The 23,168-nt window shown below is 28.5% G+C and overlaps 2 protein-coding genes across 3 annotated transcripts; one reads left to right on the top strand and one right to left on the bottom strand.

Annotated features, from left to right (window-relative positions):
- The first annotated feature begins 4,045 nt into the window (after window positions 1-4,045).
- Window positions 4,046-7,231, top strand: LOC119683205 (putative ferric-chelate reductase 1 homolog). 2 transcript variants are annotated; one of them, XM_038096835.1, is made up of 10 exons: window positions 4,046-4,372; window positions 4,437-4,594; window positions 4,658-4,980; window positions 5,044-5,195; window positions 5,567-5,723; window positions 5,784-6,010; window positions 6,077-6,320; window positions 6,381-6,493; window positions 6,697-6,816; window positions 6,887-7,231. In XM_038096835.1, exons 1-10 carry the CDS (start codon window positions 4,070-4,072, stop codon window positions 7,007-7,009), a joined length of 1,920 nt encoding a protein of 639 aa, XP_037952763.1. In that variant the 5' UTR covers window positions 4,046-4,069; the 3' UTR covers window positions 7,010-7,231. The 2 variants fall into 2 exon arrangements, with proteins under 2 accessions (XP_037952763.1, XP_037952762.1); XM_038096834.1 differs by having other exon boundaries at window positions 6,679-6,816.
- A 453-nt stretch (window positions 7,232-7,684) lies between these two features.
- On the bottom strand, window positions 7,685-16,349 carry LOC119679894 (FAS-associated factor 1). The gene is made up of 15 exons (XM_038092482.1): window positions 16,149-16,349; window positions 15,729-15,886; window positions 15,300-15,368; window positions 15,036-15,237; window positions 14,023-14,172; window positions 13,765-13,954; window positions 13,498-13,702; window positions 13,335-13,429; window positions 13,147-13,265; window positions 12,939-13,084; window positions 12,722-12,876; window positions 12,501-12,649; window positions 12,167-12,441; window positions 7,997-8,116; window positions 7,685-7,928 (listed from the first exon to the last, which is right to left on the bottom strand). The coding sequence occupies exons 2-15, from the start codon at window positions 15,765-15,767 to the stop codon at window positions 7,770-7,772; spliced, it is 2,073 nt and encodes a 690-aa protein (XP_037948410.1). The 5' UTR covers window positions 15,768-15,886; window positions 16,149-16,349; the 3' UTR covers window positions 7,685-7,769.
- Window positions 16,350-23,168: the final 6,819 nt, after the last annotated feature.

The following is a 23,168-nucleotide window of genomic DNA, read 5'->3' as shown; positions in this document are numbered from 1 at the left end:
ATCGCGTTTTGAGAACTTCAAACGTCAATGTAAATGTTAAAATAGTCATTCAATATTCATAAAATCTAAGATTTCATAATATAAATGATAAACAATTATTTAAAATTAAAATTTAAGTTAAAATGTTGTGTTCAAAGTAGTCATTAGATTCATTAGATTGTAAAAACCTTGTATATCTCAGGACGGTTGGATTGAAAGTATTTAGCTTACCCCATGTTCAGGAATTTTTATAATACTAAACAAAACAAAAAAATTTTAAGAAACTTAAATGGGACACATCTATCTAAATGGTGTAGAGTATGAAGACCAATAACAAATATTGCAACTCGATAACTTACAATATTCCTTACAATTATAATATTACTTACAGTTCCACTGTTTTTGAGAAAATCTACTTAGTTGATTTGTTCTAAGTATCTCGAAGATCGCTTACTATGCGAATAAATACATTGTTGAATGATTCTACGGGTTTTCATATAACTGAAAATCTGTACTGATGTAGTGTTCTAGATATTTAGGCAAGGAACAGAGTACAGAGTATAATCCAAACTCAAGAGTATAGTACATTTAAGATATATTATAGTATATTTATATATATATAGTATATTTAAAAAACTGATTTTTTGTATTTAATTTTTATTATTATGTTGAGGCTAATTGAGTCAGAACACTTTTACTCTCTATAAACTGCGAGGTTTCTTCAAAACCCCTCTCTACGCCTTGACTGGATTATTGTTTATCACTACATGAGACTAAGCAATAACTCACCTCAGTGAGATTCTGGCGAATAGTAGTGTTTGAGGCCTTGCTAAACGCTACACATCCATATAGAAGTGATGGTCAAATTATTTGTTTATATAACACCTTCCTGTTCTTAGCATTAAGATTTTCATTTTTGAATAGCGGTTAGAGGTGTTTAGTAATTTTTCTTTATAGACTAACAGCATATATATAATGTATTTATTCTAATTAATAGAAAGCAAAAACTTTTCTTTTTTAATGAAAGCAAACATGAAGAGACAGTTAAGGCCTGAATTAGACTAATATAATCATAGATGATGATGGTGATATATTATTTATACTTTTATATTTAATTTTCTTCTATTATTATTATTATATTTGCTTTGATTAATTTATATACTATAGCGTATAGAAACAAAAGTATGTTAATATGATTTTCACCATTTTCTGCATAAAAATAGAAAATATAAAAATGTATGAAGATACTTTATCGATAGACTACAATAATTATTATACAATTTAACAAACGGAATTATGGACAATTAAATTGTAGCGTAAACTGTAGACACCGCATATTTCAATCAAACGCAATTTTGCTCTTTTCTTAATTGCCACAAGACAATTGCAGAAAAAATAGAACTAAAGTTTTTATCTAAACTGCCTCATTTATCTAAACAGATCGCAGCTACAGAAAACAACATAAAATTTGCTGCTGTGTATGTCATCGAGATAGACGACATAAAGGCAAATGTTAAACAATGACAATTATTTATGCTAAAATTAATTAAAATCTAAGAGCTAACAGCTAGCAGCTAAGAGCTAACATCTCTAAGCGGAAAACGTGCGCATGCGTCATTCAAAATCGTAGACAAGTTACTTAGCATTTGTTCAGACAGTAGGTAACCTTAGCGGATATATACATGCTTGGTCACCCACCGACATGGCATGGATGGTTGTTTTAGGACTGCGTTAAGCACTGTTTAGGCTTGACGATTTGTGTATGCCATAATGTGCAAAGAGTGTAAAATCTACAAATGAGTTCAAGCTTATTATTTTCTATTTGACTGTAGCGAGTTAATACTCTCGACTGAAGTAAAATACTTAATAATATATAATTGAGCACTCGATTAAGCACATTGGCTTATACTTCCGCTAAGCATTCTTTGTGAAATAAAAAGTTAAGATTGCTACCCACAGTTACATCAATCATCTTCAATCAGTTACAGTTTTAACATTTTCTCAATCATTAGATTAGAAAACTCTTCATAATTCTTTTTAAGAAAGATTAGAAAACTCTTTATGTTGAAGAGAATACATGGACATCATAATAGTGCTCATTATCACTACAAATTAATTAATAACCAAATCGAATAAAACTTATTTCAATTCGTTGATCAGATACTTCTTTAATCAGGTACTTTCAATTATGTTGAAACCGTCATATATATAAACTGTATTGATATTTGCGACATGAATTACTCATATGAGTAATCACGAACCTGATTTTTCTTCGAAATAATTATTCTCTATCTTTTTGATGTGTAAGAGCAAAAAAAGCGAATTTTGCACTTAAAAGTATGTGAATCTTCTATCTTCTATTTTCACAAATCACTATCTTCATATCACTTACTGAAATAAGGCAAAAGTGATTGCTATAAAGGAAGCTATAGCTTCTCTAGAAATTGATGATATAATTGCTTGGAATATATATATACTATCGGATAGTCAAGCTGCATTAAAGTCCCTAAGCTCAGTCCAAATAACATCTAGGACAGTCTTTGTAAACTATAAATGAGATGTGGATGTAGTTCAATATTTCTCTAATCTGGGTTCCCGGTCATATGGATATTTTTGGATATTGTAAACTGGACGAGCTAGCCATACGAGGTGCTTGAGGAAACCACTTGGAAGCCCTAAACATTCTAGGCATATCATTGATATTCCGTTTTTAATATAAGGGAATGTGCCATTGTCATATAGAATTCCCTTGACTATTCCTATAAAACTGTTAGAGGGGTATAGAACATTCTTTTAATAATACACCGTGTTTAATGCAGATAAATTTATTTATTTTCTAATTTGTAATAACTTTTTCTTTAGAATCGTTATACATTATATGTATTACATATATACTTTTTATTTCGACTCGTACTTACTTACGTGTACCAGTTGTACAATAAATAAAATATATAAACTGATCTTTATATACTGATATATTGATCTTTATTACTTTTTGTTATTAAAAAGATAGTAGATACAAGTGCATCCCATCTTGGAAAAATATGCTGCTAATTTACGCTCGCTTTGTAGGCCCATTGTGATACTATAGTTTCATGGGCATGCTATTCTGAAAGACTTGGGTAAAGGTACTCCTATTTCTTTATCACACACATTATGTTCTTTTAATAAAACACAGCAATGTCTTCAATTCCTATATAAGCAATATCAGATAAATACTTTTTTATAAATCTCATTTTGTTTTTTATGGCACTGACTTAGATTTCCATAAAGGTTATTATTTTTATACGTCTGTTAACCGCTTCTGATTTTGTTGATATGATAACCCATATCGTTTCACCGTCCTTAGAAAAGCTTACCTTCTTCAGTTTTCTTTTACTTTTATATGGGTGTGAATGTAAGAACAAGAGCAACAATTCATTCTGAAACCTAAATATAACTTTCTTTAATAAATTAAGGCTTTTTTTTTTATATTAATATGACAATTTGTTCGATAAGTAAAATTGTTTCTGGATATAAAAATAGTTCCGTTTATAAACTAAAATATTGAAAATATGTTTTGTATGTTACTATATCTATATGTATCTAATACTTGTTCGCAAACCTCAAAGAGATGATCTGAATAATGATTTAGTTCGAATTATTAAATTATCGACTAATGTAGACAAATCGACACGTAACAAAGATGTGGAAATATTAAAAAATGGAGAATATATAGAGAATATATAAAATAACGCAAAAAGGTTGTACATAATAAAAAAAAAATTGCTAAGATATCTATAAATTAGCGATGAAGTATAATTTTTAGCAGTTCTGTAAACTATAGGTTAAGTAAGGTTAATGTGTTGGCCTTGCACTTAGGGACAAATAATGGCCCGTTGTGATACCATGGATAAAAACATTGCTTATTAGCTTGCTCAAGAAGCCTAAACCTGTCTGTGCATAACTAACGAGAAAAAAATAGGCATGAATCTCCTCTTTAATCTGTAAACCATAAGAAAATATATAAATAATTACCCTGTTGATATCCCTTAAAATTTTATTAATTATTTTTTATTTTCAGATATTTTAAACACAAAGACATCTCAAAATGTTTCGATATAATTCTAAGAATTTCTTATTGCACTTATTGGTTGTTCTAAACACATTGTCATGGACGCCTATTATGAGCTTACCGCAAGGTGCACCAGAAACAGTATGTGATACAATGCTTCCTTTTCATGGAGGAGGATTCTTACCACAGTCGACAGTACCACCTTTTAATATAGTGCCATCAACATCAGTGATTGGACAAGGCCAAACTTTACGTGTTGACATTCAAGGCGGACCGTTTGGCATTAATTTCGGCGGTTTCATGATACAAGCACGCAATCGGAATCCACCTTACCAAATTGTAAATTAACATACATAAAAAAAATCTGAAAATTTGAAATCCAATGTAAAAATTTTCTATATAGATTGGACAATTCAATCCCACACTGGATGGGCGTGCAAAATTAATGAACTGCGAGAACTCAGTAAACAATTCTGCAACACACAGCAATGCCAGACCCAAAACTGATGTAAGTTTGGAATGGTTGACACCTGTTGATTTTTTGGGACAAGTTATATTCAAGTAATTAAAATAAAACTTTTATATTATTATGAAAATTTATTTTGATTTTAAAAATTCTTACAGTGCAACGGTAGCTCAACAATATGATACGTTTTGGGTTGGTATACCATCGAATCCGGTGCAAGTTGTAAAACGTGATGTTGCGCCTTCATATAGCCCACCTGGTACACGCGAACCCTATAACCCAACACGTGTTCCATATGTACCACTAAATGAACCGACTACAACTACCCAAAAACCTGATGATCCATTTTATGTTGGTTGTGGACGTTCTAAAACTTGCTTTGGTTTCCCGGATAATTGCGTTAAAGATAAGTCATGTAAAGCAGTAGCTTCTACCATCGTACGTGGAGATATATACGAGTTTGAATTGAAATCATTTGAAAGTAAATGAAAAAGTTTATTTTAAATTGTAAGAATGTCAGCAATTAAATTTACTTAATTTATAGATAATGCAGCATATGTGGCCTTAGGATTGTCTGACGATAATAAAATGGGTGACGATTTAGTGATAGAATGCGTACCACAAAATGGACAAATAAGCGCATATTCATCTTACACTGCCGGTGGACCCAATTATGCAGCAACTAGAGCTGGAGTAGTAAGTATTACGAAGCAAATGGTTGGTTAAAATGTATTGAGCGCACTTTTGTAAAATAACTATTTGTATATAATGAAAAAATACATATGTACTTGACTTTTGAAACAAACAATGCTTATATATATATATATATATATATATATATAATCACGTTGATAGACTCAATAATTGTTACACAACCTAATCGTTAATAAGCCCGGCCGTGGTAGTAAGCTTAATAACCTAATAACCCAACCTGATAATTTAATCACCAACGAATCGCATATAGAAACATAATATTTAAAATATATTATATATATATTAAATATTAATATTTTTTTTCGTTATAAAATTTTTAATTAATTTTACGATCTAAATAAATCTTTTTATAGCCGCAAAATACGCACAGACTTTTGGACTACTCACTTATTGACGGTGTTATTTACTGCAAAGTGCAGCGTGAGCCAGTAACTATAGTCAAGGATAAGATGTTTGATCTTATAAATAGCAAGTATCATTTACTTGTCGCAGCTGGACGTTCGCTCAAAGGTAATTTTATTAAAAATATTTAATTTCAAAAATTTTTATTATGTCTACTTCTTTACTTAGAAAGTGGTGTAGGCTACCATGACATTGGCCGCTTACCATCTGCCCAACCAATTAACTTAGCTGTGGTACAGGACCTATCAGGTTCTTCCGTATTGCTCTTGCGTTTGCATGGTGCTTTTATGATAGCTGCTTGGATTGGTACTACTTCTTTAGGTATTTTGCTAGCCCGTTACTTTAAACAAACTTGGGTTGGTAGTCAAACTTGTGGAAAGGATCAGTGGTTTGTGGTATGTAATAAATCTGCTGTTACTACTTGTTATTTGATAAAAAAAAACTTTTATTATCTCTCTTAGTGGCATAGAGTTTGCATGGTTACTACTTGGACACTCACAATGGTTGCCTTTGTCATTATATTCGTTGAATTAGGTGCTTGGTCCGCTGAGCGTAATCCTCATGCCATACTTGGTGTTATTACTACCTTTTTATGTTTTATACAACCAATAGGCGCAATATTCCGGCCAGCACCAAACTCAAAAAATCGACCATTTTTCAACTGGGCACATTGGCTAGGAGGCAATTTAGCACATATTTTAGCAAGTACGTAAATGTCTTATATACTCGATGGATGTCAGACTAATAATTGTTTAAAATTTTTAGTTGTAACAATATTTTTCGCTGTCGGATTGACAAAAGCTGAACTACCACAATGGATGGATTGGATTTTGGTTGGATTTATTGTATTTCATGTGATCGTTCATTTAATTTACTCAGTAAGTAAAAAATTTTAGAGTCCATTGCATGACTAAATAGCTGGGATAAAGGTTTACATCTGCATTGACACTTTCAATGTTGTGTGCACTGTATATTCTGTAATTAAATATCATCCCATAATTTACTAATTCATGTGCTCATTATTCGTAAGAACAATGTATTTACTAAATGAATTAATATAAAGGTTTTCTTGTGTATGCAGATTGCTGGCTGCTCTTCAGATCGTCAACAGACCCAACGGGTGAATACTTTCCAAATGGGTGAAATGGGTCATCATGCTATGCGCAACGGCATGAAACTTGAACGTAACATGGATGCTCCGGTAAATAACAATTTATTTGTTTAAATATTTGTTTCTATAATTATTAAACTTCTGTTATGTTTCTCTGCAGTATGCCAGATTTCGTAAAGGACTTCTTGGTGTCTATATTGTAGTATTGGCGCTGTTTGTGGTCGCTTTAATCTTAGTTGTAGTGCTGGCACCGATTGAAGAAACACTAAAATCGTCGCTGTAGATGGGGAACGAAGATAAGAGGAGTTTTAAATCTATTTTTGTTACCGTATTTTTGTAAATTTGCTCAAATGTTTTTAACTACTTGAAGAGTGCTATTACGTTTTCATTAAGAAATTATACAATGTATTTGTTTTGCTATAAAATACTCTTTCCCTCCAATTATTTATGTAAAGATTTTATTGTACTTTTATCTTGTTGATTTTGTATATATGTAAGTGAATGTAAGCTGTACTTAAGTATATAATAATATAATGATAATATTAATTTAGTATTAAGAATTCATTTTAACTTATTAATAAAAGTTTTAAACTAAGCAAATTTTCTTTTTTCATTGCTAAAATTAGCGTATCTTTGAAAGCAACTCTTTTAGTTTGAGAACTTCAAAAATACAAGAATGCTTAACCATTTGGTTTGGTTTCAGATCTTCATTATGTAAAATAGTTTTATTTTATATTTAGAACTTTTTTATTTGTTGCATTTCTTACTTAATTAAGTTTAATTAAGTTACCTGGGCACACAGACTACTAATTTTAGTTAATCGCTTTAGCCAATAGCCAATACTACTACACTTGAAAAACTACAAAATATTTTGATTAAAAATTATTATTTGTTTTTGTTTTGTGTTGTTTTGCTTTATATAAGGGATGAGATGTTGATGAATAACTTTTAATTTGCATTTTTTTTTTAAATTATTTACTGCTATTGATTTATGTTGTAACGATGAGTTCGGTACGATAGAAACGTTAATGCTAATGCAATAATCATCGCTCCTCCAAAATAACGGTTTCTTGGGGATAAAGTTTCAGACTTTGCAATGTTTGATTTGGATCAATGGAAGTTAAGTCTCTCCTTGGCCAACTTGAAATAACTTTGTATTCATCGATGATGAAACCATGTGCAGCAACAAAATTTAATAAGTCCTAAAAATACAAAATAGTATGTTATTAAAATTTTATATTCAAAATAATTTTCAAAATCTGTACAATACCTGTAAAATATTATGGGTGTGAAATCTTCGTTCAATGAATTCTCCCGTAGGTTTTCGCACTCTTATTTTTGTTATATTGCTTTCAGTGTCAATTGGTTCCGTAGGTAAAGACTGCTCAGCCTAAAAACAAAATAATAATTATTAAATAATATGATATATTGAATATAAATAATAAATTATATATATATTAAAATTTTATTTTAAATTTGTGATTTTCAAAGCAAACGCGGTATTTAAATCAACAACATAACATGCATATAGCTATCCCCATTTGTAATTAAAAAGAGAAAAGGACCCAAAAAGCATGTTTTGAGAAGAACTAGTAGCTGCTGGTTATACTCCTGGAACCACCCATTTTTAGAGGGGCTAACGAGTACATATCTGCTTTTCTGACTTTGCTTGGTGGTGGAGAACGTGTTTCATCGGTTTTGAAGAAAGGTAGTGATGAGATGTAGAACTGACTGCTTTTCAAACTATGTACTCACAATTTGGTCTTCTATTATATATGGACACAAATTTGAATTCAATTATATATGAACTCAAATTTGTCTACTTTTACATAAGACCTTAAAGTCAAACATATATGGTTCCGTTCTGATAAGTTGATAAGGTTTCAACTGTCTTGAAATCTTTGATCACCAATCTTTGCTAAACAATAGCGAGATTCAATATTCCTACTATTTCCTTATATTTATAGCTAACTTGCACAACATCACTCTTTCCATTCCCATTGTGCACTGTTTCGTCGATGTTCGGTTCCAATTACAATAGAAGGCCTAGCTGAGGTCACAATGCATAAGTTTTTTGAACATATTTTGTTTAGTAATCACTTTTAAATCAAAATCAACATTAATTCTTATTTAATATAACTTTTATCAATTGTATTTCTACTATAAAATTATTTCTACATTGATGTTTTATTTTGTCTTTCAAATGGAGAACGATTTTTTCTCAATTGTTATTTCAAAATATTCTACGATTAAGACGAATCTCTAATATATGCATGTACAACATTTTAGATAAATAAGCAATGTGTTTGTCAGGGAATATATACGAAACGCTGAAATATATGATCTGTACAATTTATAAAACTACTGGTTGTAAAATTATCAATTAATTAGCACAACAAGGCTTCAATAGTGTTAGTAATCTACTTTACAGGCGGGCCTATATCCTGCATTTTTTAATTTTACTTTTAAGTAAGTGCCAGACCTTTCGCAAAATAATTATCAACTTAAGAACAAAGCAGAGTAGCGAGTAAAGACTACTAAAGTAAACTTGGAATAATAAGAAAGAACCGTTCACTGTGACATTTATTTATTGATTTACTAGAGGTTCGTCAGCACGTAGAACGAAAAGCTTTGATACCGTTTATCCGATTTTCATTATATTAACGATTTCTTAGTCTCTCTTCGAATATTTGAACACTGTAACAGATTCTAACTACTAATATTGTCGTGATCTGTTTAAATATTATAAGAATAAACAAACATTTAAATGAAAGCGGTATATATAACGATAAAAACTACGTCTTACAATACAATATATACTCATTATTTAACATAAGACTATGCTATCACTGCTCAGTAGTTCTTTAAGAGTAAGTTTGAATTCGAATATTCGGATCACACACTTCGAATGTTCGGGATACTCGAACATTGAATCGAATGTCTCCATTTAATTGAGTAAATCTTGCAAAAGGCAATAAGTATTATACGCATAGTAATTAAACAGATAAACGAATTGTACGTATAAGTGTTTATAACTAAAGGAATAGAGGATGTAGCATACCATCAAAGCACAAAATATATATATTGTAAATAGTTTTTATTTTGTCTTCTAGAGGGCTGTCGACCTTGTCTCGTCTGTAACTCAATTTTAACACTAAAAGTGCTGTTTAATCTCGTTAATTCTATTCGTCACCTGATACTTCAAATGGAAAAAAATACAATAAAAATTTGCAAAATGTTTACAAACTTATATTAACGAAGGATAATTGTAGCATCAGTACAGAGGGTTAGCAAGTACTCTATATTAAATAAGTTTAATAAAGAAAAACATTGATTTCATATAGATTATTTTGATATATTGAATCGACCTTTTGAATGCATATAAAAATTTTGTATAGATCAGTTAAAATTGACTACATTCAGTACTGTTGATTTATTTGTATCTAATTATTTACACATATAAAACAATGTTGGACTAAAATGCTAACGATGTTATCTGTTTTTATTGATTTGTAGGGTTTGATACGAGTTCAGAGCTTTGATAAATAATTTGATTTAATGATGGATTGTAGCATAAGAGAAATAACGAAGTTTTGGATATGACAAATACTATATTATTATATAGCAGAGGTTGGCAAAAATATATATAGATATTGTTTGGTATATATATATATATATAAATCAGTATACTATTAAAGTACAGAGTGGCACATAACTATAGACACATATAATGATTTCTAACTTAAGTAAATATAAAAAAAATTTGGTAAAAATTATTCCATGCCTAAATGATATTCACACGGAGAATACAATTTTAAGGCAATAGTGTGTGTTATTCTAAATTTTACTTTAATGTGACGATGAATCAGTCAATATATAATGGATATCACACTGGCTTGGATAGGGGCTTTATAGTCATTAAATGTTTTTCTATCTAATTTTAATAATTTTTTGCTTACCCTCAATAGAAAAGCTTTAGCACAACACGACTGTTTATTAAACATGTATTCAAACAAAAGCATTATGCTAAATAGTTCATAACTATTTAACGAATCTGAATTTCCTTCTAAAATGTTCAAGACATCTCGGTTCCAACCATAACGAAGAAAAGTTCAGTGAGATTAAATATCGAGACAAGGATTTTCTATTAAGAAATAATTACTAGCACTAATATTAAATAGGATTACTATTAATCTTAAAAAATAATAGTTTGTTTGTCTTAATACCGAAAATTTAATTTAGTAATAAAGTCTGAACTGGGGATGAAGGACGCGTCCATAGGGTGGCAAAAACTATACTGATGGAATTCAGGTTTAAACTTGGAATAAATTTGTGCATCCCTATTACGTGCCATAACTGTAGTTTTATATCTCATAGCATTGTTTATCTGTTTTCATGTTCAAGTGCCCACACAAGTCTTCTGGAAGTGACAAGACCACTTCACTGCTACTCAGGTAATTTTAACATTCCTTACTACCCCTCTTCTACACACCATTATTTTTCACAGCCTTGACAAACTTTAATATCCTTTCATGATAGGGATACCTTGCTTTTCAAATCAGGTAGTATAAAGTTATAACTCAAAATCAAGAATAATGTATCCCCGTAAAAACGTAAAATAACCTGTAGTAGGTAGCACTACAAGAATAATAATGTTATGTTTCAAAGATTACGGAACACTGTTAATTTTATTTATAAGAATGGTGTGGCATGCGTTTTCATATTGCAATTCTCATAGTTTTTTTTTAAATTTTTTTGTGAAACAATAGAAAGTACTAACAAAAAAGTGTTTGCAACTTAAAGATTGTTTCTGAATAATTAGATAGCGTATGTCAGTTGTTTATTTTAATTAAGTTTGAGATCAAATCTGAAGAGAACGAATACATATCTATAAAAAGTGAGATGTTTTACATGCAGTAATTAAGTAATATGTAAATATATTCATTATAGATAAAGTATTGACAACGTTGACAACATTAGTTGTCATTTTCAACAGTCGGTATTTGTAGAGTAGTACTTGAAATACCATATAACCATCTTATGTATAACCTGATATACTTGCTATTAGGAAATCAGTTGTAAAAATAAACTATTTAAAAAATATATAAATATAATATAAATACGTCTCTATATATTTTGGTGTTTAAAAACTTATCTTTAAGTTCTTATTGTCAGTTGCCATGCAAAATTTTCAACTACAATACTTTAAATAGTTATTGTTTAGTTAGATAGATTTGAGCTATTGCAATGCATATTATCGCATTCATTATTTAAAACATATGTGTTTTGTTTTTGTAAATATAACAAAGAATTTGCTATGACATTTTAGTATCACTTATATGGGTGATAGTTGATAAATAAACTGCGTTTATTTAAATATTTAAGATAGTCGTTGATAACGAAAAGAAATAATTGAAAATATTTATTTAGTTTTACTTACCACTATTCTTATGGATTCTCTTCTTGCATCTTCTTCTGCTTTTTCCGATTCAAGACGTTGACGTTCAGCAGCAATAGCTGCCTCTTTTTGTCTTTTGGCAGCTTCTTTTGCCATATCAGCTTGTAGTGTTTCCTCGTAAGCCATATCTTGTTCGGCTTTTACTTGATGTCGAGCTGCACGTTCCTCCTCTTCTCTTATTTCTACTTGTAAATGCTCGTTGTACATTTCATTCACTTCAATTAGACGAGATAATAAGTCATCCAAGCCAACGTTACCTAGCATTATACAACATTTAAAGGTTTTCAAGTAAAAATTTTGAATTTATATATGTTACCATGAATCACAGATAAAACTTCGCACGAAGAACGTCCCGACAAACGGCTTTTTCCAATCAGTAAAATTGAAGGTAACTTATCAATTGGTGTATTTCGTACAGTTAAAGATGCTGTGTTACCGATGCAAGCAGTAACAGAAGATAAGAACCTTTGAATAAATTTACAAATTTACAAATAGTTTAAAATATTTTCACACTAACACTTCTTTATAATAACTTACATATGTTTATTGGATTCATGTGTTAAATCCCAGCCGTAAAGAACAAAATTCTGTGCTAGAGTTTGTCTGATACTTTCATGTTTCATTAGGTGATCACAAAACACATTTGTGAGTATACTTTCACCATGATGCAAATATATTGCTAGCAATTTTCTCTATAAATAAATTAAATAAAAATTTATATAGGATATAAATACTTTGTTTTGTTTTTCCTTACTTCACTAGCAGGTTTGTGACAAGCTTCATTAAGTGCATTTTCCAAGCTTCCCGTAAAAAAAACTGGATGCGGTTCTCCAAAACGTTTTACATAATTTTCAACAAATTCGATCGATCCCGTTGTTTCATCGTCAGTATTATTAGAAACTAAAATGATAAATATAATTATTATTATATTTTTAAGTATTAATATATTTTGTTATACTTACTTAAATGTCTTGTAGGTACCAAACTTGGTAGTGAATCAGTGAAAAATTCTTCACAAGTGTTAAAATCGGATGCGTCTTCAAATTCATCAGCAGAGCTGTCTGTGTCAATAGCAATGGCACTGCCGAGAAAATTTAAAAATTCATTAGTTTATTTTATTAACATAACAGACGAAAAAAGTATAACTTACTTAGCTGATGCTCTTATAGGTACTGCTGAGCTTAAACTAGGTATACTCTCCGAGCTGCTTAATATAAAGTTATGATTTAGACCAATACCAGATTGCTGTTTTGTAGATAATTTAAAAATTTAATTACTTATCATATAATATTTTAAAATTTATTGATACTAACAGCTAAGGTGGAATTATTATCACACCCAATTGGCCAGCCGGTCCATTCCTGTAGTCTGACTGGTATTTCTGTAACATAGTAAACACTTGTCTTCACTTCATGAACTGTAGTTCTTCCAGAAAAATTAAGTTTAAAAGGCTGTCCACCTGGTTGCTCTACTATGGTTAGTACAAAAGTTTTCTCTAAGCGGCGAGTAACTTCATCACTGAAATATTGTTAATATGTTAATATTATTAACATAATTAATTAGTTTTTTTTTATATTTACTTTTCGAAATCCATGAAGCCCTCTTCTGTCATGTCAATTAAAATGAGTTCATTTTCTGTAGACAAGTCTAAATTGCGAATTTGAGTTGTCGGTTTCTGTGCATCCTGTAGTTTTGCTGGAGGCCAGCCTCGTAAAGCTTGACGGCACGTCGGTACACTCGTTACATCACAAATTTTACTCTTTAAACTTTCTATAAATTATAAATTAAAAAGAAAATTCAGTTCAAGTAGACAATAAATAAGATAACAACGCTCTTACCAATAGTTGCATTAGACGGCAGTCGTATTGTGTATACTTGTTGGTTATAATGTATATTAAAAATTATAATATTTGACTCATTGCTTTTTGAGTCCAAGTTTATATCCGAGGTGAGATCGACTATTTCAGCATCTGTTGATGTTGAGGCAACTGAAACCCAAAACAAAAATTTACTGCATGGTTATTAACATTAAATTTCGAAAATATATTATATGTATATAAATTTTAAATCATATAAAACACTGTCATTTCAAATATATTTTATGATCACAAGACGTAAATATGTTTATATGAAAAATGTGTTTTTTTGTAATAAATTCTACAAATTGAAATTTTATATTATTATTTTTTTCTGGAATTTGTACAATAAATGTAATGGATACTAGTAAAGCAACAACAAAACAAACCATTTTTAAAATATGTTTATTGCATATGTCTGCATGACTAACAATAAAATCAAAATTGAAATTTATAATGGAATTAAGAACAGAAGGTATTGACTCATTACTTTTCATTCTAGAAGTTAAATAGAAATGCGATTAAAAGGATTGAATAAAACAATGTTTAAGTTCCATATTAAAGACTAAAAAACAGTTCATCTTAAAATCTACATAGTTAACAAAATTTAAATAAGAACAGAAGCTATTGATTGACTCATTACTTCTAGTTCTAGAAGATAAATAGAAATATGATTAAAATGCTTAAATAAAACAATATCTAAATTGATTATTTTATCGCAAATTAGAGACTAAAAAACAGTTGATCTTAAAATATAGATAGTTAACAAAATTTAAATAAGAACAGAAGGTATTGACGCATTACTTTTAGTTCTAAAAGCTAAATAGAAATATGTTAAAAAAGATTAAATGAAACAATGTTGAAGTTGATTATTTCATTGCAAATTAGAGACTAACAAACAGTTGACCTTAAAATTTACAAATTCATATTAAAACCTGCTTACATTTGAATTTAGTTATTCTTTAATTGTAATGACTTGCAATTTTTATTCTAACCTGGTGCAAATGCTCTTTCAGAAACTGAATTTTCCGAATTTTCCCAACGACGGCAATTTAAAGAAGCAGCAGAGAAGTTATTTAATAAATTAGGCTGGCTGCTCGAGTTGTTACTTAAAAATTGATGTGATAAAGTTGGTGGTGGTAAATCATCCATTGGTGAATGTGCATCATCTTGAGGAATGACACGTTGTATTGCGGCCTAGAAAAAAAATATAAAGTAGATTAAAAGTAGCATCAACATTAAATTAGGTATTAACAAACCATCAAATCCCAGTTTGTCTCTTCAAGATATGAGAATGCCTCTCCAACATCGTCGATGCCAGATATGCTCTAAAAGGATAAGATTAGCAATTATTATTTTGCATTTACTAAACAAATTACAAATTTTATTTTATTATTGAAAAAAAAAACTAATAGTCTTAAGTTTTTTTTACGAAATTGTCTGTTCAATTCTTTAGAAATAAATGAGTGTTGGCACAAAGTGTATACATAAGTACCACGTTCTGTTGAATTACATTTCATGCGCGATATATATCAATGCCTTGAATATAGATAAAATACACTTAATAATATAATTTATAAAATTTAAAAGTGTTTTATTTTATTTTTGCATAAAAAAAATTAAATTTATGAATTAAACTTTGTTAGCAGAAACAGTTTTGGCAAATAAATGTGCTTCTAATAAATTACCTGAAAATTGGCTAGGATTTCCTCCTTATTTTCCGACATCTAATTTATTTGTTAAATTATTTTCAAGACGATTTTTATATTTCAATAAAATTGAATTAAATGCGTATTGACTTTTCTTAAACTCCACTTTCAACTGTTTTTGTTTCTTAGTTCATTAACTAAAATTTGCAATAAATGTACAAACCGAAATGTTAGAAATATATAAACAGAAACTTAAAAAGTTAAAAATTTATAACAAAACTCTCTGTTAAGAAAACTAATGCTATATTTATAACAATTTTCAGCTGTAACTCTTGCTTTTCTTAATGAAACTGAAATATCTTTTGTCTTTTCGTTTTTTCTTTGTATTTTGTGTTTGACATTTATTGTGTAACTACACAATCCAGATGAGTTTCAGCATATATCATAACTGAAGAGTACCTGCTGCATTCGTCAGAAGTCACAATGAATTTTTTAACTTTTACGATGTTTGCGACCAAATAACACTTTAATTCTAAACATCAAAAATATGTTTAATATAATGCAATACAATAATTTAAATCTAATCGTGTATATATAAACATTTTCTTCTCAAATGTTGCCGTAAAAAATAACACTGTTAATTTTATGTATGTGAATATGTTTTTAAATAAATACACTAGTTATTGTATATACCAAAAATTTACTATAGTATACATAAATGAGATTTATTGACATTTAAAACGCAGCATAATTATTTTATTTCTCCACATTGCTTACACAATTTGTGTATAATATACAAGTCAATTCACAGAGCACAATAAATTGTATTTTCATTGCAATTTTACTTGTTCTCTTCTCTTTGTTAAGGACTGTTCACACAGCGAATATTAATTTTGTTCCACTTATTTATTTTATAGTTTCGCCAATAAATTAAAAAAAAAATTATTCACAAAATAGCTACACAATTGTACTATTGTGAATTACAAATTCAATTTTAAAATGATTTTGCACAAATTAGAGTCATGTTATGCAGACTTCAAATGATTGTTGATCACGTCATTTGTTGTTGCCTTCAATGCTTTTAATTTTAAATTTATATTGAAGTCAACAACGAATATGTTGATTCACTATAGCTTGCGTAACATGGCCAAACAGAATATATCAAGAGCAAAATTCAAGAAAGAGAAAACTTTAACTGTTTAAAAATAAAATTGTTTATTTAACTATTTAATTAAGTTCTTAAAGGTAATTTCTTTTTAATATTTAATTTTCGTTTTGGTATCATATTCAGCAATTTAATTATTTTAATATGAGCATTTAGTTTAATAAAGTAACAAATGCTGATTGATTGTGAAATATTAACCTATTAGTAGTCTTTGTTTATCAAATTCAGTGATTTATACACATTTATTAGATAAATTGTTTGAAGTTTTGAATTACTACCGTTATGGTAAAAGAGTTGTAAAAAAATAGCACCAAGTGTAGTTGAAACAAATTGGCATCACTCTTAAAATATGTTAAATGCTCTTATATATATGTTTTTTGTTGTGTTGTATATTATATGAAATATGAAAATTGTACACTAAAAATGAATTAATTTAAATAAAAGAGAGCAAAATGAATATTAGAAGGGCAATGATAAACATTTTTATCTAATGTATTTATATTAAATATTTTCTTTATGCATTTAAATTGATTAGTAAATGAAATGCTGATATGATTTTAACGGATGACTTGAATTTTGCAAAATATTTCCAGTGAGCATTCACAATAGATTGATTTTGGAATTTGGCTGCACTGAAAATTAGTACGTAAAATTTTTTGCGAATAAAACCTAACTCTGAAAATTTTAAGAGCATTGTTGTTGCTTCACATGTTTTCTTTCGTAAATATTTCTTTTGTGTATTTTTTTGCTACTCTGAAAAAAAAAATAACGTTAATTTTAAGACGTTAAGAATAAATGTTGTTATATGATTGTATAAAAATCTCCATTTTTTTATATTATAAATATTTGGGAACATAGGATTCGGAAAACTGTTCAATAAACAAACAATTGCACATTTATTTATTGCATTATTTTTATTTGTTATATTTATTATCTTTACCATGTTCTGACTGCATCTAAATTAACTTAAATTAATTAAATTAAAATTTGGTTGTTCCCATTGGATGCATAAGTTGATTTAATATGTATGCAAAAAAGAGGTTTTATATGTTAGAAAGTTCTTTAAAGGTTTTAAGGAAACTTTTTGGAAAAAAACGAACAATTTTATTTATAATATATATAATATTTATATATATTATTATATATTATATATGTCTTATTTATAATATATGTTCACATTATAAAACCAATAGGTGCAATAGAAATAGCTGTGAAATGCATCGAAAAAATTGTATGATTATTAGGAAAAAAAGGAAATTTGCACTTATTTTTTATTTTTGGTTAAAAGTTTTCAAATTTATTTATTAAACATTTTATAAAATTTTTACAATGGTAACACCTAATTTACCTAATTTTTATTTAATTTACCTACTCGAAATTCTGGTATATACCAACATTCGCTGCTATACCGACATAATTTGCTATTTCCCTCAGTTTACCATCAATTTACTCGAACTCGCACACGGCGAAAATAGAAAATTAAATTATTCAAAATTACAGTTAAATTGCATTATTATTAGCAAACAATGCAAAATTTAAAATGAATTTATTCTATAATAAGTGCTTTCCGCAGCTTTTAAGTATTGCAAAAAAACAAGTTGTTCGCTTAAAGTTGCTTATTTATACACAAAAGAAATAACATTACTTTCTCTGTCCAAACACCTAGTTGTGAAGTTGCAACTACAAAAAAAAATGTTTTCACCGCAATAAGCGAATTGCTGTGAACCTTCATTTGATTTTACAGCGGATATTCCAGTCATATGTCAAAAGTTTATAAACAATAATGCAAACAAAATTATAAAGTTTCACAAATTTGAAAATTGTGGAAAATATATATTTTAAAAATATGCAAAATTGTGGAAAATAAATATTTTAAATATATATATATAAATATATAGAAGAATATTTAGGAGTACGTGAAGAAAGCATAATTGAAAATATAAAATTTTTAACTTATTAGTTGCCAACAAGTTTATACTTATTCAAATATTATAACTATTTTTATTTTGTTGTAAAAGGAAATTTCAAAATTTCCTGCATTTTGAACATTGCTTTTAGTTCAATATTCGTTTTAATTTTTAATTTTATCTCTATTGTTTATTTTTATACAAAATATAGTTTGCTTGCATTATATTCACATATGCAAGATTTGCTTTTTGCGAAAATATAACATTTGACCGATTGTATAGCGCCTATAGTAAGCAACTTGTTATTTGCCACACTTAAAAGCTGCCGAAAGCTTCTAATATTTGATACAATAATAACTGCACTGAACACACCCATTGTTGTATTATGCTATAGTCATATGTTTGGTGTTGTTGAATTTGGAATGCTACGTACGTTACATTTGAGTATAACAATTTGTTTTTATTAATTTATTATTTATATATGTATATATGATAAAATATTTTATCTAGATTGAAATGTAGCAGAAAATATTGTTTTATTTCAGTTTTTATAGGAAAAAAGTTATTTAAAGCAAATAATCAAGGCATACCATCTTGTCAAAGACAAATTTAACAATTTACACATCCAAAAATTTTGAAGTTTGAATTTTGAACGTTCATTTGTTTTCAAAGAAAATAGCATGAAAAGTTAATCGAATTGTGCAACTGACATACCTTTGTCATCCACTTATTACTTGTTGGGCTGTCCATAGGCGTTTTTTTTATTATGAAATATTACTTTAGAAACACTAAGAGAGAACACCACATGTCATTTTAAATTAAGCTCATGACTATAAATATGACAGAAGTTGGGGAAGTACCTACTTATATTAATAAAAATGTACAGCTTTCGGAATATCAGATTTATCTGTTCAATAAGCGTATTCCAACAAAGTGTATAGACTTATAAGGAATATAAAAAAAATATTTAACCCTAATTCAGCATCAATACATATGAGTATTTGTTCAAAAAATAACATTTAACTGATATTAATTCTATTTCATCGTTTAAACAAAAAGTTATTGAAATGATATAAATTACATCTACTTCCACAAATTCTGTAATAACCTGGTGGTCAAACAGTCCCGCCACTTTGAATTGATTTATTAAAAACCCAGACGATAACAACATGAAATCCTCACAAAATACCCGGTTCAGTGACTTCATTGACGACATTTTCTTGTAATTTATAGGTTTGTAAATGTCACAATAAATAAATAAATAATTAATTAACCAAATATCTATGAACCTAATGTTACGCACAATTCACTTGTAATATCATTAAATTATACATAGTATAAATTGCTTATGTAGTATACCAATTATTCATTCTTAATGGAATTGCTCCCGAAATAATATTTTTCGCATAGATGTGTATAGAGAGAAAGTCTTTTTAAACACGAAATATTTGAATTATATTAAAATTAAATTAAAAAATAGAATGTGAAATAATCACTGCATCGTAATTTTTCTTAGTTTATTTGTACCTGACGGACCAAAATACCAATTTATGCGACCAAAAATAAGCAAATATCGACAGGTACGCGCACGGTTTTTATTCATCAAATAGTTACCACCTTGAGAAGGGAAGAAAAGAACAAACAATAGCGAATATTCCATAATATTAATTTTACGTTTAAAAGTCGAAGGTGTGGAAAAAAACAAGGTTCATTTTCTCGTAACAAGTGAGATTTGTGTAAACTTGACAATCCACGATATATGTTCAAAAGCGGACAAAATAATCATAATCATCATATGTTTCGGATCTGGCTTCCAGCGATTACTACCTGTTTGTAGATTTAAAAATGATGCTCAAGAGAAAGCGTTTTGGCTACAATGAAGAAATGATTTTTGCAACTGAGACCTATTCTGAGGCCACATGTTAATTATTCTACAAGAAGAGCATCGAAATGTTTGAGAAGGCTTGGAATGAATGCAACATCCTTGAAAAGGATTATGATGTGTAAAGTAAATGTTGTATTTAAGAGTTCTACGAATTTATAGACAGATGTGTTTTAGGAGCGTATTAAATGAGTCTCTAAACTCATTGAAGGAAACGTTTTTAAAATTATTTAATAGAAAAGATTAAATCATATGTAAAATGGCCTAAATATTTAACGATGGGGATTATATAAATATTTTTAGTTGCTAGTCGTCAAGACGATATTAAATTTTATGGGTTGATGTATTTTAAACCGAATAATTTTAGTGGAACCTGTCAAAGAATTAAATAAACTATGAGAATGCTAAATCAGGTAAAAATCTTCTAAAATTCTGAATTTTTGTTGATTTCTTTCAATTTTTCGATTTGCTCTTGTTTTCTGTTCATAAGACTTACAATTAATTTGTTTCACTTATTTCATTCGATACTTAACATTTTAATTTAATAATTAAGATTTCTTTGTGGTTTTTTAAAGACAAATCATAAAACAGAGTATGTTTTTGTGAGAATATTTTCTTAATGGCGACACATTTCTTTATAAATTAAACCATGCCAAGTTCCCTTAATGAAGCAACAATATGGATGAGATTAAATTTTATTGTAATAAATGGTGACTTGAATAATTTATACACTGTTAAAAACTTTGTGTATTGGATTTTTTTAAGGCATGTAAATTTACAATTAATTGCCTGTAGAGTAGGTATAATATATTCTATAGAATATTGCATATTCTTAATACAACTTCTAAAAATGATCAAATAATTGAATTGATATTTATTATATATTAGAATATATATAATGCAATATAATATTAATACTACATTACATTATAATAACGTTTTGGGATATAGGTTTTGCAATATAATATATAATATACATAATATATTTTATGTAAGCAAAGAAACTTGGATGGTATGTTAACTTTAGTTTCGAGGATTAAAGAAAATCTGTTTTTAGTAAATAAAAATTAATGTATGTATTTACGGTATTTATATTTGAAATTAAAATTATTAATTAGTGAAGTTGGTATCAGTTGGCATCTTTTCTGCCTCAACCTGAGCATTATTTAAGGGACACTGGGATAACCTGGCACTTTAAATCACTTTAATTGTGAAGTTCCCTATTCTTGTTAAAACTATTATAGTGCGAATATTGGTAAAACTTTTCTGACAAATTCTTCCAAGTGACCACCTATATTCCAAATACGAATAGAGCTTAGGCGCTCTAATATTGATACACTTATTGGGGGTGTCTATAGAAAGATCTCTATGTATATCAGAGTTTTTGGTATATAAGAGGATTTTTAATATTTTTCTTTAAATAATGTTTTGTAATTTTGAACAATTTTTTCACAATCTAAAAAATTAAGTATCTATATACATAATAAGTTAATTATATTAAATTATAACATAATTATTCACTTTTACTAGGATTGTGTGTTTATATCTGTTCTATATTATAATTAATGATAATTTAATTTATCATTGTCTGAATGGCAGATCTAAGATGTGTAGTCGTTTAAGACTTCGAATATGCTCAGTTTTGTTAACAATCTTTGAGGATATATCCAACTATAATTCGAAATCATCTCTTTTATATAAGGAAAATTTACTTCACAAAATAGGAGGACTGTGTAAAAAATCTAAGCGTTTTGAATTGAAATCGTTGCAGTAATTCTACATAACAGTTACTAGCGTTACTGCATTCACATTAAGACTATAATAGGTAATATTAAATTTAAATACTTATTTATAAAAATAGGTTAAATAATCAATATTTGTATATTTTTTCTCAACATCTTCCCATTCTTCTTTACTTAAAATATTTTTGAGATTGAAAAAACATGTTGCCAATTTCATGATTTCATGATGTAAATTGATCACAAAGGCCATACCAGTTATCATTATTGGACTTTTTTGTAGGGATGTGCAATGGATCGTATTTATGGGGACAATCCTCAAGTTGGTGGCCTTTGAAAACGAACATCTGTCAAGATATGACCGAACAGTTGTTAGCCATGTGCCGATACATATAGAAAACGACCTAAAATACTCTAACTAATGTTGTATTTCACAATTAGTGACAATTAGATATAGAATAAAAAGGTTTAGTTAAAATCATATGATAACCCAGCATTAGTCTGGCCAATATTAATTTATACAGTCATAGACCATTATTGGCGAGAAGAGTAATTGTGGCTTATAGTTCGTTTAGATATTCAAACATTTATATTCAGTCACCAGAGGCGGAGCTACACCAACTCTGTATGTCGGCAAAAGCACAATTACGAGGCTCTTTTTACTACCGAATTATAAAAGTAATCAGATTTTAATCAATTTTAATTGGAACTGTGAGCATGACTCTGGTTACTATGTAAAGATTCCAATATACTTTCTCTAAATTATTTTCTTTAATATACCAGACG

This window comes from Teleopsis dalmanni, chromosome 2 (assembly GCF_002237135.1).
Source record: "Teleopsis dalmanni isolate 2A chromosome 2, ASM223713v2, whole genome shotgun sequence".
NCBI classification, from domain to species: domain Eukaryota; kingdom Metazoa; phylum Arthropoda; class Insecta; order Diptera; family Diopsidae; genus Teleopsis; species Teleopsis dalmanni.
Note: the sequence above shows the minus strand (reverse complement) of the source record. Positions and strands in the feature narration are given on the sequence as shown.

What these genes read in the sequence shown, in the direction of transcription:
- LOC119683205 (XM_038096834.1), top strand. Translation starts at nt 4,070, where the DNA reads ATGTTTCGATATAATTCTAAGAATTTCTTATTGCACTTATTGGTTGTT. An exon ending in AGCTGGACGTTCGCTCAAAG is followed by an intron (nt 5,724 to 5,783) that starts GTAATTTTATTA and finishes TTCTTTACTTAG; the next exon opens with AAAGTGGTGTAGGCTACCAT. An exon ending in GAAAGGATCAGTGGTTTGTG is followed by an intron (nt 6,011 to 6,076) that starts GTATGTAATAAA and finishes TATCTCTCTTAG; the next exon opens with TGGCATAGAGTTTGCATGGT.
- LOC119679894 (XM_038092482.1), bottom strand. Translation starts at nt 15,767, where the DNA reads ATGTCGGAAAATAAGGAGGAAATCCTAGCCAATTTTCAG. An exon ending in GCCGTCTAATGCAACTATTG is followed by an intron (nt 13,955 to 14,022) that starts GTAAGAGCGTTG and finishes TATAATTTATAG; the next exon opens with AAAGTTTAAAGAGTAAAATT. An exon ending in GGCTTCATGGATTTCGAAAA is followed by an intron (nt 13,703 to 13,764) that starts GTAAATATAAAA and finishes ACAATATTTCAG; the next exon opens with TGATGAAGTTACTCGCCGCT.